This window comes from Hippocampus bargibanti, linkage group LG09 (genome assembly GCF_051943395.1).
Source record: "Hippocampus bargibanti isolate YZ-2025 linkage group LG09, ASM5194339v1, whole genome shotgun sequence".
Lineage (NCBI taxonomy): Eukaryota > Metazoa > Chordata > Actinopteri > Syngnathiformes > Syngnathidae > Hippocampus > Hippocampus bargibanti.
In genome coordinates, this window is record NC_142742.1 from 14,133,640 (window position 1) to 14,152,395 (window position 18,756).

At 41.6% G+C, this 18,756-nt stretch overlaps 2 protein-coding genes across 3 annotated transcripts; both read left to right on the forward strand.

The window, feature by feature from the left end:
• The first annotated feature begins 2,041 nt into the window (after nucleotides 1–2,041).
• LOC148893735 (rho-related GTP-binding protein RhoV-like) lies at nucleotides 2,042–4,069 on the forward strand. The gene is made up of 3 exons (XM_089004529.1): nucleotides 2,042–2,228; nucleotides 2,302–2,360; nucleotides 2,425–4,069. The coding sequence occupies exons 1-3, from the start codon at nucleotides 2,060–2,062 to the stop codon at nucleotides 2,872–2,874; spliced, it is 678 nt and encodes a 225-aa protein (XP_088860655.1). The 5' UTR covers nucleotides 2,042–2,059; the 3' UTR covers nucleotides 2,875–4,069.
• A 2,644-nt stretch (nucleotides 4,070–6,713) lies between these two features.
• LOC148893736 (zinc finger FYVE domain-containing protein 1-like) lies at nucleotides 6,714–16,398 on the forward strand. 2 transcript variants are annotated; one of them, XM_089004826.1, is made up of 11 exons: nucleotides 6,714–8,064; nucleotides 8,136–8,652; nucleotides 9,619–9,833; nucleotides 9,943–10,049; nucleotides 10,141–10,249; nucleotides 10,822–10,919; nucleotides 11,145–11,262; nucleotides 12,995–13,165; nucleotides 13,385–13,565; nucleotides 13,662–13,763; nucleotides 16,081–16,398. In XM_089004826.1, the coding sequence occupies exons 1-11, from the start codon at nucleotides 7,558–7,560 to the stop codon at nucleotides 16,311–16,313; spliced, it is 2,358 nt and encodes a 785-aa protein (XP_088860952.1). In that variant the 5' UTR covers nucleotides 6,714–7,557; the 3' UTR covers nucleotides 16,314–16,398. The 2 variants fall into 2 exon arrangements, with proteins under 2 accessions (XP_088860952.1, XP_088860953.1); XM_089004827.1 differs by having other exon boundaries at nucleotides 8,136–8,634.
• The last annotated feature ends 2,358 nt before the right edge of the window (nucleotides 16,399–18,756 follow it).

An 18,756-nucleotide genomic window follows, 5' to 3' on the forward strand; every position in this document is an offset into this window, starting at 1 on the left:
CCTTTATTAGTCTCACAGTGAAGAAATTTATATTTCGCAGCAGCAAAGTTACGGAAGGAAGAAGTAGAAAAACTAAATACAGGGCGTGCTGGAAAGGCAGTCACTCTTGCGGCGCCATCTTGAAGTCAAAAGAAGAAAAAACAAAATAAAAAAACAATATGATTACACTAAGACAAAGTCATTCAATCTTAAGCACTTTCTGCACCCTCTTTGTTGTATGAAGCAGGTCTAGATGAAAAAGGACAGGATCAAAGCAGCCTTGTCACCCGTGGATCGACATCATGGTGGAATGTGCATATCTACTACAAGCTATTTGTTGAAGCAAACACAAAGCTGTCGCATCCATTGACAAAAAGAAATTGTCTCACATCTCCTGTGCCACATAAATCCGCTTCAATTCCAAGCCACGACAGTTACACATACACATCGGCGCTCTGCGCTGACGTTTATTTCTTCCCATCGCATGCTCCTCAAGCCATGCATTCATCTAGTCGCAGACTGCCCAACAGCACCGACCTTTCCGCTGATAAAAAAAACAAAAACGGGGCTGTGAAAATGCTGCCCATTACAGGCTCAAGAAAGCACAATCACCCCAGAGCTGTCCAGCGATGACAGTCAAATGGCACCGACATTCCTCCTAATCAAAGACAGTGCTGGCATATTCGTGCTTCCGAGAAGACGCAACCGCTCAGCACAGTCTCCTCCTTGATGACTGATGCTGAAAAACAATCTGTATCCGTTCCACACGGCGCACAACAAGAAAACAAAAGAAAACACAAAAACAACAACAACAAAAAGAAAGTCTCAAAGAGCACTTGCTGACGGATGCCTACTCGGGCGCCATCTTGGATTTGTCGTGGACACTTTAAAATAATAATACATTTTATTTCTAAGCGTCTTTCAAAACACTCAAGGACACTTTACATTTAAGGGATGAGAGCATGCATAGTTGTCAACACTTTAGAAAAGGCCTGGTTGTCATAATGTGGAAAATCCTTGTGATCACCTGGTCCTGGCCTATATTCTGGCCACCAGAGGCTTGAAGCAGAAACAGTTTCACGGCTCCAATATACAGTATATGGTAGTTTTCTGGAAGATTATGAAGGACACTGGATGAGGTAGATCTTTTTTTCCAGGTCATGGTAGATGTTTTGATTTACAGTTGACATGTGAGCACAGAGTGGTCTCTGCACATTCAGCATATAAACCGTCCGTTGAAGAGCGGAACAAATGGAGTAATTTTCATTTGCATGCACGCAAAACTCTATGACGAACAGTGAACCCCCAATTAAAGATACACCGTGATCTTCTGTGTGAATGTTTTAGGACAGTTCAATGCTGTACTGTTCTGTGAAGTTTTCAAATCAGAGCAACACTTCCCTCTGTGTGCCAAAACTGACATTGCATTAGAGAAATATGTCGAGCCAAACCTCATTTTTTAGTGGCGTGTGGGGCTTTTTGTTTTGAATGATTGAATTTGTTGTTCAGCTAAACCATCCATGTTTGTTCTATTTAATCTTTTTTTTTCCGGGATTATACTGTGAGGAAAATTAATCTTGAAAATGAATGGAACCGATCGTTTTAGTTGAAATTGAAACAAAAGTACAGTACTTCTTTGCATTGTAGTTTATTCAGTTATATTTTCCTTCTCGTTATTTGTTTGTTTTTGTTCATTCATTGGTCCATCTTCTGCTTATCGCAACTTGGGTTTCACGTGTGGTGGGCTATTTATTGTACACAAAGGAAAATGCTATAAAGAAATGTATGAGAACCACACCAAACAATGAAAGTGGGCTTGACCATGCAAATGAGGAGCAAACGGAATCGGACAGTGACTGTTGGGCTTGGGCATCACTCGTTTCATTGGCTGCTTTTGTTCTTTTAAACTGGAAGTGTCTATTTTCCTTTTTAGGGGGGCGGATTGGCAGGGAGGGAGTCACCAAAAGGCAAAACATCTCTTCATTACATGTTATGTGACCATCCTCCTGAATGGTGTGGCATGCCGATGATGTGTTGAATATACAGGGGAAAAAACAAAAATACAAACAAAAATAAACAGATGGCACTACAGGTTCCTCAGAGGCACGAAAAAGTCAGCTTGCCAAGGGAGGAGTTGAGCTGCCTCCTGGTTGGGGATAGAGCTGTGGGGAAGACGAGCATGATCATCAGCTACATCTTCAATGGGTACAACCACGAGTACAGGCAGACGGCCTTCGACGTGTTTACTGGTAGGACAAGATCATCAAAAAATGTTGATAATCGACCATTACTGATTCAATGTTCCCTACCGGCAATTTACAGGTTTGGTTGATGTAAATGGTGTGCAAACACGACTTAAACTGATCGATACAGCTGGACAGGTAAATACGCCATTGTGACTGTAAAATTTATTTTGAAATTATCAGTGATTTTATGTGTCAACAGGATGAATTTGGCCATCTTCGCTCTCTATGCTACGCCCACGTGGATGTCTTCATCCTATGTTTCAGCCTCATCAATCCTGTTTCATTGGAAAACATCACTTCCAAATGGGTCCCACAGATCCGTACACAGAACCCCACCTCCCCCATCGTCCTGGTGGGTACCCAGTCTGACCATTGCCATAACGCAGACATTCTCGTTCATCTTGCCCGACAGCATGCCAAACCAGTTGCACCAGGCCAGGCCAAGAGGCTGGCACGCAGGATCCGAGCTCACAGCTACATGGAATGTTCCGCTCTGACCCAGCATAGCCTCAAAGATGTGTTTGACACTGCAATCTTTGCTGCCATCAAGCACAAACACAATGCTGAAAAAAGCAAAACGTATGGCTTGGTTACATGCCTGAAGACTTTTCTTGAATGTGGATGGAGGAGAATCTTCAAATTAATGTGAGGAGATTGACTACTCAAACTCGGACTGGAGTGACAAACGTTTTCTCACTTGTGTAGATTATAAACATTTTGGGCTTTTGATAACGGTTCCTCTTAGCTTTTATTTCTTTTTCAAATTGATGGCCCATGAGCATTAATACGCTTGCTTTTAAAATGGAGGCCACATACTTTGAAATAGTTTTCTTCAACTTCTTTGTTTGATTCTATTTTGTCATTCATTTTTTTGAATGTGTAGAATAGATGTTGAATAAATTAACTATAGAGTCGATCACATTTAATTCCCTTCTCTTTTATTGTTAACACCAAATTGAAAAGAACAATTGTGTGTGAGATGCTGATTGTGGGGAAAAAATGGAGGGAAAGCAGCACCGGGTAGGTATCATTTAGGACAAATAGTCACCTGCTGACACTTTGAAGTGCTACTTTGCAAGACAAAGATCATTTCAAGTCACCCATTGTTGGAAAGATTAGGTCGGGGCATGTTCTCCTGAACCCTGTTAACCCATGACACTCAAAGAAATACTTGGAGATTCCCTGCTATGAAGACTTTTTTTACTCAATTCACATTAAGTTTTCAAATCCATTTCATGTACTGTATCATACTTTGAGAGTGTGTTAGTCACTGATATTTGTATGTTTCTTATTATACGTGTGTTTATTATAAGGTCATGCAAGCATCAAACCAGCATTTTCCTTTTATATTGTCGAAATAACAGGTGGCGGCCCAATAGTCAAGTGGTTAGCACATTGACTTGTGACAGTGCAGAGGTACCAGGTTCAATTGCAGCTCCAGCCTCCTTGTGTGGAGTTTGCATGTTCTCCCCGGCCTGTGTGGGTTTTCTCCGCGTTCCTCCGGATTCCCCCTACATTCCAAAAACCATGCATGGCAGGGTGATTGAACATTCCAAATTGCCCCTCGGTACAAGTGTAAGCGCAAATAGTTGTTTGTTTCTGTGCATCTCGCGATTGACTGGCAACCAGGTCAAGGTGTCCCCGCGTGCTGTCCAAGGACAGCTGGGATACGTTCCAGCACCCACTGCAACCCAAGTGAGGAGAAAGCGGCTAAGAAAAATGAATAAATGACTGAATAAATCACAAGTGTCAAAGTGATAATAGCCAGGCCTAGCCTGTTACATTTTATGTGGCCTGTGAAGGCAATCAAGCTCAAGCAAGCTTTACCTCCATGGTGTATGCTAAAATCTGTGCCAACATTTGAAATGCTCACATGTAGTAAATAGTAATGTTGAGATGTTGCAATCATTTCTTTCCTATGTTATTACAATAACATGACCAATACCTGAATAAATTATGATTCTTGACTTCTGGGTTCTACTTATTTCTAATACTAACCATCAATTTGTTGTGTACGGTGTATATAATAATATAAATAGGTAATAAGTTGCTTGTTCTGTAGCCACAAAGGGACATAAGTCTTCTTGTGCCGGTCCCAAGCCCGGATAAATACAGAGGGTTGTGTCAGGAAGGGCATCCGACGTAAAAGCTTGGCCAAAACAAACATGTGGATCGAACCTTTAAAGATTGAGGACACTGATTTGCTGTGGCGACCCCTTGAAGGGAAAAGCCAAAAGGAAAAGAAGAAGAATAAAGCATTTCGACAGATTCAATCATCATGGCTCTCTGTCAGTGACGTGCGGTGAGGTTCATGACTGGTGAGGCACTGACGTCATCACAGTCAGATTTACAAACATATGAACTCTACAGAGTAGCTTATTCACCATTTGATTGGCAACAGTTCACGTGTTTTGTTTAAAATGTCATGTCAGCATTCTTTATATAAACTGTAGCATAGAAAAAATGAATTAAAAAATGTGATTATCGTGTTACCATTACTTATAAATGAAGTCCATGCGCCGCTCCTTCTGTTATTGATGCAACAGTTTTAAAAGTCTCTCTATTTCTTTCAATTAAGATATTTAATCCTCCATTCTTAAAATAAGGCCAAGCAACACGAAAAAAATGACTGGATGGTTGCACTTAACTTGCTAACTGTTTACTGTAGCTTGCTCTCACTAATTCTATTATTCTGCAGCCAAGGAGGTACAACAAAAAGCTGTAATCACCAGCGCCCCCTGTCATGAGGCAGGAGAACTGTGTGCATCACCTATGCACACAGGTTTGATAAAAATAAAATAAACACTGTAGTACAGTGTTTATAATATAAAGTGGCTCTATATTATATACACCAGCAAAACTGTAAAAATTTAGTTCATATACTAAAAGCTTTTGCACACTTTAATAGCGATATGCAGAGGGACACCAATGCGGTCTCACTGCAGAGGAAGCCAGCACAGTTAGTGTAGTGATTGTGCAATCCATGGTGAGGCTCAGCCAGCTGCTGCCTCACCGCTCGTCTCGACTTAGTATTTGAACAGTACATAAATGTGAAAATTCAGCAATTTTGAAAAAAAATCCAAAAAGTGTGAAGTTAAATGGAAAAGTAGAAATCACTAAATAACAGTGACGTGCGGTGAGGTTCATGGCTGGTGAGGCACTGACGTCATCGATTACATCACCGCTCGTCTCTCCTTGAACGGTAAATGTGAAAATTCAGCGATTTTGAAAAAAATCCTAAAACGGTGAAGTTAAATGGACAAGAACTTTAAAGTACAAATCACTAAATACATCTAACTGCTTAATTTTTTTTTGTTTTGATATTTCCATGACAGCTTTCCATGATGTCAGGTGAGGCACTGCCTCACCTGCCTCCACTGACTCCACGTCACTGCTAAATAAATATAACTGTTTAATTTATTTTTTTATTTGATATTGCCATGATGACAGGTGAGGCACGGCCTCACCTGCCTCCCCTGACTGCACGTCACTGCTCTCTGTAACATATGTGGCCCTTGACAAAAATTTGTATGACATCCTGAGCTTATCTCTGGTTTTCTGTATATGATTTTAATGTTAGTTTTTTCTCCCAAAATTAGGCATTACTGTAATAACTACTGAAACCATGAAACAATTGTCTTGTAATGTCTGATTTTAAGTACTTGGGGTCAACTGTCCAAAGCAATGGAGAGGGTAGAAAAGAGGTGAAGAAGCGTGTCCAGGCAGGCTGGAACGGCTGGAGAAAAATGTCAGGTGTGATGTGTGATAGAAGGGTTTCCGCTAGGATGAAAGGAAAAGTGTATAAAACGGTGGTGAGACCAGACATGATGTTTGGACTGGAGACAGTGCCACTGAAGAAAAGACAGGAAGCAGAGCTGGAGGTAGCAGAGCTGAAGATGTTGAGGTTTTCTTTGGGAGTGACCAGGTTGGATAGGATCAGGAATGAGTACATTAGAGGGACAACTCATATTAAAGGCTTTGGAGAGAAAGTCAGAGAGGCCAGACTGAGATGGTTTGGACACGTCCAGAGGAGAGAGACCGACTATATCGGGAGAAGGCTGCTGAATCTTGAACTGCCAGGCAGGAGGCGGAGAGAAAGACCGAAGAGGAGGTTTATGGTGTGAGAGAAGAGGATACACAAAACCGGCTTAGCTGGAGGACACTCATTCGCTGTGGTGATCCCTGAAGGGAAAAGCCGAAAGGAAAAGAACAATTCTTGTAATGTCTGTTGCTTTAATTTACACTAGCCTTTTATTATTGGCATACTTCGTGAATATTTTTTTCTTTGACTTCTATTTTTATATGGCCAATCTCACCATTTTAAAAATCAAATATGGGCTTTGTGCACACAATCCTGATAAGTGTACGATGAGTAACGGCTTGAACGTCTGCCGTCGTAGAACCACATTTCCCATAATGCACCAACGACCCGCCCTCATTTGACCCTGTGACAAAAAATAATCTGATCAGCTGATCTGACTTGGCGACAAAATATCGGAGCGAGTGAAATCTGTTCGGGAGGGGACACACGAACAAAAACAATGACTCGGCTCGGGTGGATTTTACAAAACAGCTCCACTTTTTAAAGACTTTTGAAGGATCGTCGGAGGGATCCCTCCCGATTTGATGGTGTCCGATGTTGTCGGAGCTCATCGACATCTCCTGACTGCAGTTTTGTTGATGTTTTGAAGTATATGTCGTTAGCTGCTTATTTTTTGGCTGCTGCTGCTGCGAGGATCGCTTACTCAAAAACGACGGGCTTGATTTAGACAAAGCCTCGGTACGCACAAAACCGAAAAACGGAAAGCGTTTCTTGTCTTGATGCCAAATAATATTGATCGTTTTAATCGGCGAGCTATTTTTTATGACTAAGGGCCAGTCTGGTTGCTAGCTTGTTGTTACCTTGATTTGCACATTTCGTCATTCTCAAGAAAGAGTGTTTTCTTGGTTTGCGAACGGTTTCGCACACATCTTTCACCTGAGTTATTCTTGGGTGTTGTTACTTAATTTGTATGCTTTGTGTTTAATGGTAACTTTGAGATACAAACAAGCGAATTGCTTGTTCCAAGTCGGGGCTATTCTCATTGGTTAAAATAATAGCAAATGCATGTATATATAGCCAATTTGTATATGCTTTATAAGCACGCCAGTTAAAATATTTTATTTGTTGTGCACAAAAACAACTTTCCTCTTGTGAGAATGCTGCTAATTTAAGTTGATTTAATATTTAGTAATTTAGCCAGTATTATCACAGTGCTGTCGGAAATTGCTGGTGCTACAGTTGAAGCATTTCCAAAAGGCAGTCAGTTGTATTTTTAAGGTGACAGAAACGATGAGTGGGCATGGCTCATCATCTTCTGAAAAGGGAGTCGATAAAAGTCTAACATGTCAAGTGAGTTATGTCTGTGCATGCTCTGAGCAGGCCGCTTTTGATTGTGAAGAGTGCAGCACCTTGCAGTGTGTTCGTTGTGATCTCGAGCTTCACAATCAGAAGGGCTTCCAGAACCACGAACGCCTCCAGATAAACCCAGGCCACGTCCCTTATTGTGACAACTGCAAAGGAGGGGACAATGGAAAGCGCGACAGATCGGCCGTCCGTTGCCAGAACTGCAAAGTAAACTTGTGCCAAGAGTGTCAAAAGCGCACTCACAGTGGAGGGAACAAGAAGAAACACCAGCTCATATCATATTTTCTGCCACCGAAACACACAGAGCTCAAGTTTGTTCAAGCTTCTGTTCAGCGTGCTCTCCAAATCGCTGATGAGCAAAAGTCACTAAAGGCAGAACTCCTGGAAAATGTGTCCAGTTTCCTCCTTGTTGATGAAAATGAGGAAATGCAGGTAAGCTGTACAGAAATAGTGCATCATAGAGGGAAATCAAAGTCTTATTCCTCTTATTTTAATTTTCTCAGATAAAAGATGATGTTGCATTTGTGAAGAAGCTGAACTGCGGCGCCAGCCAGCTCCTTAAAGTGGTGTCTATCTTTGGTAACACAGGAGAGGGCAAATCCCACACCCTCAACCACACCTTCTTCATGGGCAGAGAGGTGTTCAAAACTTCCCCCACACAGGAGTCCTGCACGGTTGGCGTGTGGGCGGCCTTTGACCCCTTCCGTAATGTAGTGGTCATTGATACAGAGGGGCTTCTGGGGAACAGTTCCAAACAGGGCCAGAGGACCCGTCTCTTGCTCAAGGTGCTCGCCATCTCTGACCTCATCATTTACCGCACCCACGCAGACCGCCTCCATGATGACCTCTTCAAGTTTCTTGGGGATGCCTCGGAAGCCTACTTGAAGCATTTCACCAAGGAGCTGAAGGCCACCACGGCTCGCTGCGGTCTGGATGTTCCTCTCTCTACTTTGGGTCCCGCTGTGATCATCTTCCATGAAACTGTCCACACAAAGCTTCTTGGTACAGGAAGGAATTCTGGTATCTCCGCTTACAGTATATTTGCTATAACAACAATGGATATTTTTTTTATTCCTATATGGGACATTTCTTTTTTTTTGATACTCCGGTGAGGGTACTACTAAATTTATAAGAGGGAGGGAGGGGGTTGCAACAATTAAGCATGAATTGAATCCCCACAGCACATCTGCCTTATGGTTCTGTGGTTCGCAGTTTAAATTAGGGCAGCTACCTTCATCCTGGCGTGTGTAACCATTTTAAAACAATTTATTTTACCCAAATGACTGTTGACATGAAGCTGATTAAGCTTATCAGCTCCCCTAAAATCTGGCTGTATTTTTCTAAATTTTATCATTTATATTTTGTGACAATCGTATACATTCTCACACTGACGGATGAACACAATGTTTGGACTTTGCAGCAGTTATTGTTTAGTTTTCCCATCAAAAACCTGTCCACAATTGTTCTGAAGCAGTCAGACTAAAACTTTCTGCATTTATGAGTTCCATATTTTACATCTAGTGCCATGGTGGGGTGCTAAGGCCTTGTAAAAATGTGAAGTTTGTGCATTGTAATTATTGCTTTAGTTCATACTGTATTTTTTTCAGCTATGCAATGCAATATACATCTTTTTTGCTTTTTGCAAATTGCATATAAGGGGCCACACTGCAACCGGCCTGTGTGAGAATTTGGACGGTTGGCAGGAAATGCAAAAAGATAAATTCGGACAAATATAGCAGGAGAGCTGATAAATTTCATCAAGAAGAAAAATACACTCTGCGGCTAACATCAGGTCTCAACATTATGCTAACCTTATGAGGCGCCTTATGGCGGAATGCCTATTCCTTTGGAGAAAGGAAAGAAACAATTGTTAGAAATAATGGTCAAACATATAGCTTGTGCTTTATTTCTATAATAACACAAAACCAGCACAGTATTTGTACACTTGACACATCCTTGTTTTTTGTTTGTTTGTTTGTTTTTAAGGAAAATCACACGAATCAGTTGACCGGCTGTTGTTGGAGCGTTTCAAAAAGGTTTCCCGTTTCCCGGAGGCATTCAGTTCTGTTCAGTACTGGGGCACGCAGACTCTCACTCCTCCCACTGACTTCTGCGGCCTGCAGAATAAACTGGAGCATCTCCTGGACAACAATGCCACGCGGTCTCCGCGCACACCTGTCGTCATCTTCAAAGCTCTGCTGGTAGGGCTGCTTAAAACATTTAAAGATCTGAACGTCTCGTGTTAAATTAGGTTATCAACATGAATGTCATGATAATGTTATTTTAAAGTTTTTTTTAATTTCCTGATAGGCGTTAAGTGAGCGCTTCAGTGGGGAAATTGGAGACGAGCTAGTAGCCCACAGTTGCTTTTTCCCTGATGAGTACTTCACTTGCTCCAGCTCGTGCCTCAGTTGTGGGTCAGTGTCTGTTGAATTCCACCCCTCTGCCTCCTTCAGTCGCCTACTGTTGGTATTTGTTTAACATTCTGACCCACCAATGTCATTGCAGATCTGGTTGTAGGAATAGTATGAACCACCTTGGAGAAGGAGTCTGCCATGAGGCAAAGCAGCGTTGCCGATATTCAGTTCAACATGATAATCGCATTTACACGTGTAAAGTAAGCGCAGTCAAATATGTTTGTTCCCCATGTTTACTTTCACTCTACCAACACAATGCGGAAAAAAATATCAATACACAAAGTCATCACACATAATAACTGAGAAATTCAGGGTTGTTATAATAGACTTTGTTTTGTGGAACAAATGCAATGGTGGAACACAAACAGAATGCCTGCTTAAATTTTTCCACCAAAGTGTAACCTAAATATGAACAATTTTAAAACATTTTGCTAAGATGTTATGTTCTGCTATCCCAAACATTTCTCACACAGGAGTTAGACGAGATTTGGTGCCTGGACTAACAGTTATAATAGAGCAAATATTTGTCTGAAAAATGTTTCTATCACAAATATAAACTAGCATAAATAAGTGTGTTTTTTTTTTTTTTTTTTTGCACCTGACAATGCGTGTATATGCCACAGCGCAAACTTGTTTCTTGAACAGAATTTGGAATGTCAAAACTTCCTATGGCGGGACTGGGAAAACAATTGGCCCTTGTGTAGTGGATGTCACTGTATTTCTGTAATTTAAGGTCAAAAAGTAAAATAACGTGTTTGTTGCATTACTTAAGGCTTGTTATGAAGGAGGCAAAGAAGTGATTGTCATCCCGAAGACCTCAGCTTCCTCGGACTCTCCTTGGATGGGCCTTGCCAAATATGCCTGGTCAGGGTAAGTAGGGTGAGCCGCACGGTCAGGGTAAATAAACTTTGTCGGGGTGTTTGTTACCTTGTGTGAACTTGTTTTCCAGTGATTTTAATGCAGTTCTTTCACAAGCATGAACCAGTGGAGCGCTTGTTCCATCCATCCATTTGGGACAGTCGCACTGTTATGCCACAAGTCAGATTTCTAACCAATTATTCATAGATTTTTTGTTGTTGTTGTTTTCATTTTCAGGTATGTTATTGAATGCCCCAACTGTGGAGTGATCTATCGGAGCCGTCAGTATTGGTATGGGAACCAAGACCCAGTGGATACAGTAGTCCGCACCGAGATCCAGCATGTTTGGCCAGGGGTAAGAAGAACATGTTATTTCTTCTAAAAAGAGAAAGAAAACACCTGTGCTGAATTTTAGACGATCATTCGTCTTTATTTTTATTATACGGTGATACCTCGGCTTACAAACTTAATTGGTTCTCAGAAAATGTGTGTAAGGCGAAAAGTTTGTCTGCCAAACCTTTATTTCCCATAAGAAACCATTAAAAATGAGAATAATCCATTCCCAGGTCCCCATAAAACATAATTTTCTATTAAATAAGCCTTAAAACTACACAAAACATACCTTATTTTCAGGTATAATAAATGTGCTATTGTATTGTAATTAAAGAAATAAACTGTACTGTATAATAAAGTCGTTTTATTTACCTTTGTGATGGCCGTTGATGTAGTTGCCTCTTGATGATATCTCAGTGAAGTTGCCGTGCTTTCTCGCCGATAATACCCTCACTCACACGGTCCCCTGATAGGTGCTTTTCGTTAATCCAAATCAACAGAAGTTTTTCAACCTCTTCTATTGCCTGAGACTGTTGCTCAGACAACACAGGAACACCCTGAAGTCAGGTCAGTTCCGACTTTAACGGCCTTGTTTTATTGATCGATACAAAAAAAAAAACGCTTCAGTAGAGACTGCTAAGCAGTTCCATATTCCGTTCCAATTGTAAAACTGAAGGAATAATCCTACACTGATCAGCAAACAGCAGAGTTTCTCACCACCTTACATATCCTTACATATTTGTACAAAATAACACATTCACTGCCAGATGTGCAAAAATGTGTCCACTCCAGTGCCAGGGTTTTTGTCATTGTCACTTGAATTCGAGGATCCACAGAATATTGAGTTTGAGGACTACATAAACATTCAATGCAGCGTTAGAAACCGTACACTCTCTTCTTTCATCAGAAAAAAAAAGAGTTACCGTATTTATTCGAGTATAACGCGCACACATGTGTAACCCCTAATTTTCAATTAAAAATCAGTCTACATTTTTTTTCACTTTTTCTCAGCTCAGACCAAGCATTGTAAGTGAAAACACAACGTCCATGATAAAAATTATTTATTGACAATGTAAACTCTGGATATTGGTAATTGTGGAAAGGAAATGAAGCGTAGCTGAAGAAATGGTAATCAACAATTAAAAAAAAAATCGAATGCGCGTGATCCGGGTCTTTCCGAGAATCGAAACTAAAGGGCACCTTAACAACAGCTGAAGGTGGAACAAAGCACGACTATGGAGAATAGCCATGGAAATGCTACCCCATCTTGGAAGGGATAAAGCATTAAATATATATGAGAACATTTTCCCAGGCCTCGTTTATAACGCACACCCAAACTGAGTTATTTTTTAGGTAGAAAATGTTGTGCGTTATACTCTAATAAATATGTCCTGAGTTTTCTGGGTCTGGAGAGTGAGCTTGAAATGGGGGGGGCTGTCCAAAATACAATACAATGCAATACATACATATTGGTTTATATCGAGCTTTAACAACAGCTGAAGCATAAAAAAACAAAACCCAAACTAATTCGAGAATGGCGCTCTATGTCATATTTTCAATTCCCGAACACATTCATGAAAAGCAGTGAATGAGTTCAGTCTTCCACTCAGATACCTTGCTTGCATTGATTAACTTTCTGAAGTTGGGTTAAACACCCTCACCTAATGTCGGAGGAAATATTGTTTGAAACATTCATTTCAGTCAAGTTTGGCATCTTATTTTTGTAGAAATAATTGAATGCCTCTGTTGTGCAGTCGGAGGGCTTTTTAAAGGACAACAGCAATGCAGCGCAGCGTGTTTTGGATGGAGTGAATTTGGTGGCCCAGTCTGTATCCGAACTCAGTGTCAAGCCTGCTAAGATCGTCACCTCCTGGCTGACAGACCAGATCGCCCCCACCTACTGGAAACCCAATTCCCTTATCTTGGTGAGCGACCCATAACATATCCACCCCCTGCCACACGACACCAGTAGCCTTACCCAACACTTCGTGTCCCGAGCGACGTTTACGTGGTGTTCTGTACCTGTTACATAACTTTATGTGTGCTCACAAGATAAAGTGCGGACATTACGTCCCCACCCCAGCCCCACTACAGGGAAGGTCTTCGTAAATACATAACAGAGACTTGTTTGTCTCTCCCATAAGCTTTGCCATAAGTGTCAAGCGGTTTTTCTGGAGAATGACACAAAGCATCACTGCCGTGCCTGTGGTGAAGGCTTCTGCGATGGCTGTTCTTCCAAAGCGGCTCCCGTCCCCGAACGTGGCTGGGGTCTTGGCCCTGTTAGAGTTTGCGACGTATGCTTTGAGCAGAGAGCCTTACATGCAGGTATAGCCGTCCTCATTAATGCCACGATGTCAGTCTCACCTCACTGTTTTCTTCGGACAGTAAGTGCACCTCATTAAGCATTTTGACATCATGCAGCTCTCGAGGACGAGGAGGAAGGTGGAACACTCGCCAGGAAGGTTGGCGAGGCGGTGACCAACACCATAGGGGTTGTCGTCACCGCTATTGACATCCCACTTGGTGAGTGTTTTCCAAAGCAAAACATTGAGAGGATTGTTGTGTGGTAGGAGTCAGTCACTGTCAACATTGACGTATGACTGCATTGCCCTCTGGCGGCAGAGGTATATCGTGTTTACAGTCGTGGTGTAGTCTCCTTTTCCAGCTTCATTGCGCAAGAGCTGCCTGCAAACCTGCACTCAGGAGAAATTTAAGATGTTATCACTTCTAATGTATGATTTTTCTGTTAAAAGGTCCCAAATGCCAACACTAACTTTGAAGATATTATAACGCCTGCATGGCATTCAGCTCTGTTATTAATTGCGCAGTCTTATTGGAATTGAGAGATTTGGCAGATGCTCAATGACTTCTTGGCTTCTTTAATTTAATTTTAAAAGCCCTTGTTTCAAATTCACTCTCATTGTACATAATTTCGTCGTTCTAACTCCAACGATTTCATGTCGGGGATTACATTACAGGGTTTGTTGCTTTGACTTTCCAACGGGAAACATCCCATAGCAGTAAATGGTGAATGTATTGTTCCTGTACACACACTGGCCATTTCCTTAGGTAACACTTTTACAATTTAAATCCTAAATACATTTTATCAATTACGATAAATATCCACTGCAGTTCTACATTAATGAAGTCAGTATCACCACAAGAAATGAATGACTTCAATGAATAATCATTCATAATTGTTAATATTTGTTATCATGCGCATTCTTTCCTCTCTCCAAGCCCACTATTATCACTCCATTTTGAGTGGTTGTTAAATATACAGTAAAGTCTCGTTATATCGATATTCAAGGGAGTCCGAAAAAATATCGATATAACCGGGACTATCGATATATCCGACCCTGTTTGCATGTAATTTTCTCCGTGCGTGCATAGAAATAGTATCGATATAACCGGGACTATCGATATATCCGATATCGATATAACGAGACTTTACTGTATATACAGTACTGGTAAAACTGTACTCAGAAAATTGGAATATCATGACAAAGTTGTTTCATTTAAGAAATTCATCTTAACTGGTGAAATGATTCTATTATTCAGACTCATAACATGGATATGATTTTTTTTATTTTGACTTCAAGATGGCGCCGCGAAAGTGGCTGCCTTTCCAGCAGCTCATGTATTTTGTTTTTCTACTTTCATTCCTTTCATCACTTTGCTGCTGTGAAATGTAAATCCCTCCACTGCAAGACTAATAAAGGCAAATCTTATCCAAATTCAAACCAATTCTGATTACAGTTTATGAAAACCGCAAAATCAGAGTCTCAGAAAATGTGAATATCCCATGAAATAAACAGAAAAATGAGTTTAAATCAATAAAATGTCAGCCATCAGAAAAGTATAATCTTTTTTGTACTCAGCACAAAATGATTATAGTCTCCTGATAGCTGACATTTCATTGATTTAAACTATTTTTTTCTGTTTATTTCATGGGATATTCAATTTTTTACAACTGGTTTTGCAGTTTTCATACTCTGTAAACCATAATATTCAAAATTCGAACAAATAAAAGCTTGAAATATATTGCAATGCACGTTATGAGTATACATAATATATTCATTTCACCTTTTAAGTTGTATTACTTAAATGAATGAACTTTTTCACGATATTTGAATTGTCTGAGTTTTACCTGTATAATAATAAATAAAAAAAATGCACCCTAAATGCTGGAAGTGGACATCATTTTTCACTTCCTAAACAAATGTGTGACATAAATGCGATTTTTAGATATGGACTAATGGAAGTGTACGTGCATGTAAAAGATACACTCTTTGAACCAAATTCCAAGAAGCTTAAAGCATTAATTTCATACATTATCTGGTTTTTCTTCCCAGTGGAAAGGTATTTCTTGCATAAAAAGTGCCATTCAAGGAAGACACAAAACTGCTGATGAGGAAAGCAACATCAAGTGCCAGAAACTCATCTGGTGCATTTTTCCTAAAAAAAAAAACAATTCTAAATGTTTGCATGATTGAGGCAATCTGTTTGTCCTGCATATCATTCTAAATAATTATTAGGCCTTATTATTTTAGTTTTTGTAGTTGTTCTTTTGACTTCAAGATGGCACCCCGAGTGTTGCTGCCTTTCTAGCAGCTCATGTATTGTTTCTTTTTACTTCTTTCATTCCTTTCATCTTCCTTTCACAACTCTGCTGCTGTGAAATGTAAATTTCTCCACTGCGAGACTAATAAAAGTATATCCAATCCAAAGCTCTTTAAAACAAAAACCGCTGTATACAAAGTGCTATATATGCAGCATTGCCCACAGCCTTTTGGTCGCACACCCCTGAATTACGATCAATATTCTGTACTCCTTGAAGGGCTGGTGAAAGATGCCGCCCGTCCTGCCTACTGGGTGCCCGACCAGGACATTCTCTCTTGCCACATCTGCCAACGCGAGTTGACTGCCAAACTGTCTAAGCACCACTGCCGCGCCTGTGGGCGAGGGGTGTGCGATAACTGCTCCCCGGAGCGTCGAGCGGTGCCGTCTCGCGGCTGGGACCACCCTGTGCGCGTGTGCGCCAGCTGCAACCAAAAAGCCGGAGAACTTTAACAGAGATGATCTTCCTTTCCTCAGAATACTTGGCCAGAACCGCTCCGCTTCTCCAGTGGTCTTGTTTCTGTCGAGGGGGCGTGCTTAGGTACATAGGATACGTCTGTGTAAGCTCTCAGTCGTACAGGAGTGGTACATCGATGAGAAGGTTTCTTCAGCCGTCATCTGTACAAAAGTGAAGGTTTCGGACGTTTCGCCTCCTATCCAAGAGGCTTCGTCAGCGAACTAAAGTCTGACTGGTCGTATCGGCCCCATTTATATACTAATGTCCAGAGGGATATATAAATGGGGCCGATACGACCAGTAATCAAATTTGGAAAAGTGAGCGTTCATGTGGCCTTTGTAGAGCAACCAGAATCTGTGAGTTACTTGACTGAGGGTGTAATATGCATTTCCTTTCTTGATTATTCAATGTGTATATTGGAACTCTTATTGATACATGTCCATAGTGTGTATGATATATGTCTGACAGGCTATTTTTCTACTAGGCGGAAATATTTTTTTTTTTTAATATAACATTTCAAAAATACTAGGTAGTTGAGAGTGTTATTAGATTCCAGCCATTCTTTTGTCAATGAATATTGTTATAACATATGTGTAATGGACAAGAGATGTTTTATATGCGCGCAGGTTACATTGCATGCATGCTGTGTTGCAACTTTTTAGTTTTTGCACTAAGCCTTTCTTCAGCTGTTATAGGTTGTTGCTAACCATGGCCAAAATAACAGATGTCCAAATTTTGAATAGATCTGCCGTGCCAAATTATTCAGGTCATTCATTGTCTCTGCTGGTATGATGTGTCATGATGTTTATATTTTACCGAGTCAGTGGTGGGTGTATGATGACGAAGAACTGTTTGCAGCTTGGAAATGTAGTTGTTTGTGAATTGATATCGAGACAAAAAAAGCTGTGATATGCATGATGATATATGAGAGCCTTATGGTCACTTTGTTTTTTGTTGTTCCTGATTGAATGACTATCTTTTTTTCCAGACAGTACTTTCAAAAAACGAATCTGCTAATTTAGATTTTTACCGTTATTATCAAGCTACTTTATTTTTGTTTTGCTTTTTTTGTCTCCGATTCTGTCGTGATCTTTGTCCCTTGCTCTCAAAAAAATCCCCAGTTTTAACTAATTTGGAAATATATTTTGCAATTTTCCCCAAAATTTTGCAGTTTTCCCGAAACTGTATTTTATTCTCTATTTCACATATTTATTTGAACTTCCACTTGAACAATATGAAATGGCTGAGACGCCATGTATCTTGTTTGTTTTGCATCACAACACGTTCTGTGTCACGACCTAATTAATACAAGATCAACCCCTTAGGAAGATTTGTATTTTAAATGTAAGTTGTAGCAGTTGAGGAATGAGAACACACGGTCGATTGGAGTACGTCTTTATTCCAACTGCTAACAAGGAGAAAGTAAAGTAAAACCGAAACTGCAGTGAAATATATGTGACATAAACCCGCCCCCTCCCGTACACCTGCTGGGTGAGATGCCCGGTCCCAGTGCCCGCCACACAGCCCCCCCCAGAACACCCAGATAGACAGTCAAGGCGAAAATCTTGCAGGGGGCTTGACCAGCCTGCCACAACGACTATGCAGTCCGTCGTTCGGTGGTAAAGGTGAAATTGCTCGGGCAGGTGATCCGGGTGAGAACTGAGTGGGGGAACGACACTCAACCCTGGCATGCCGCGGAGAGGCTGGAGGTTTTGGAGGGCGTCCGCGACGTGGGACCTGGGCCGGCGAAACGTCCTCGCCTGCAATTATGTGAGCCGGCTTGAGTCTGTCTATAGAAACGCCCTCCCTTCTCCCACCCATATCGAGCACAAAACTCTTTTCCCCGTGTTCGAGCACTCTACGGGCCATCATACGGCGGCCGGAGGGGAGAGCGGTGGGCATCATGACGCACGAAGACGAAACGGGCTGACCTGAGAGCAGACGGAACGAATATTTTGGGGACGCCGTGGTGAAATGGTGCTGGAGACAGGGGCTCCCCTGGCAAAAGGGGGAAAGAAGGTGCACCCGAAGCTTCAGGCAGGAATTCACCAGGGATGCGGAGTGGCTGACCGAGTACTAACTCTGCCGGAGCGGCGTTAAGGTCTTCTTTAGGAGCTGAACGTAACCCGAGCAGGACCCACGGAAGCCGGTCAACCCAGTTACCGTCCGATAGTGCGGCCCGTAGCGCGGCTTTAAGTGACCGGTGGAAACGTTCACACATCCCGTTAGCCTGTGGGTGGTAGGCCATAGTGCGATGTACCTGCACACCAAAGGACTGCGCCATGGCCGACCAGAGCTCGGACACAAACTGGGGGCCTCTGTCCGAAGTGATATCGGATGGCGTGCCGAAACGTGCGACCCAGGATGACAGAAATGTGCGGGCAATGTCTGTCGAGGTTGTGGAGGACAGGGGACAGCTTCCGGCCACCTAGTGGTCCG

What these genes read in the sequence shown, in the direction of transcription:
- LOC148893736 (XM_089004826.1), top strand. Translation starts at nt 7,558, where the DNA reads ATGAGTGGGCATGGCTCATCATCTTCTGAAAAGGGAGTCGATAAAAGT. An exon ending in ATGAAAATGAGGAAATGCAG is followed by an intron (nt 8,065 to 8,135) that starts GTAAGCTGTACA and finishes TAATTTTCTCAG; the next exon opens with ATAAAAGATGATGTTGCATT. An exon ending in TCATCTTCAAAGCTCTGCTG is followed by an intron (nt 9,834 to 9,942) that starts GTAGGGCTGCTT and finishes ATTTCCTGATAG; the next exon opens with GCGTTAAGTGAGCGCTTCAG.
- LOC148893735 (XM_089004529.1), top strand. Translation starts at nt 2,060, where the DNA reads ATGGCACTACAGGTTCCTCAGAGGCACGAAAAAGTCAGCTTGCCAAGG. An exon ending in GGCCTTCGACGTGTTTACTG is followed by an intron (nt 2,229 to 2,301) that starts GTAGGACAAGAT and finishes GGCAATTTACAG; the next exon opens with GTTTGGTTGATGTAAATGGT. An exon ending in TGATCGATACAGCTGGACAG is followed by an intron (nt 2,361 to 2,424) that starts GTAAATACGCCA and finishes ATGTGTCAACAG; the next exon opens with GATGAATTTGGCCATCTTCG.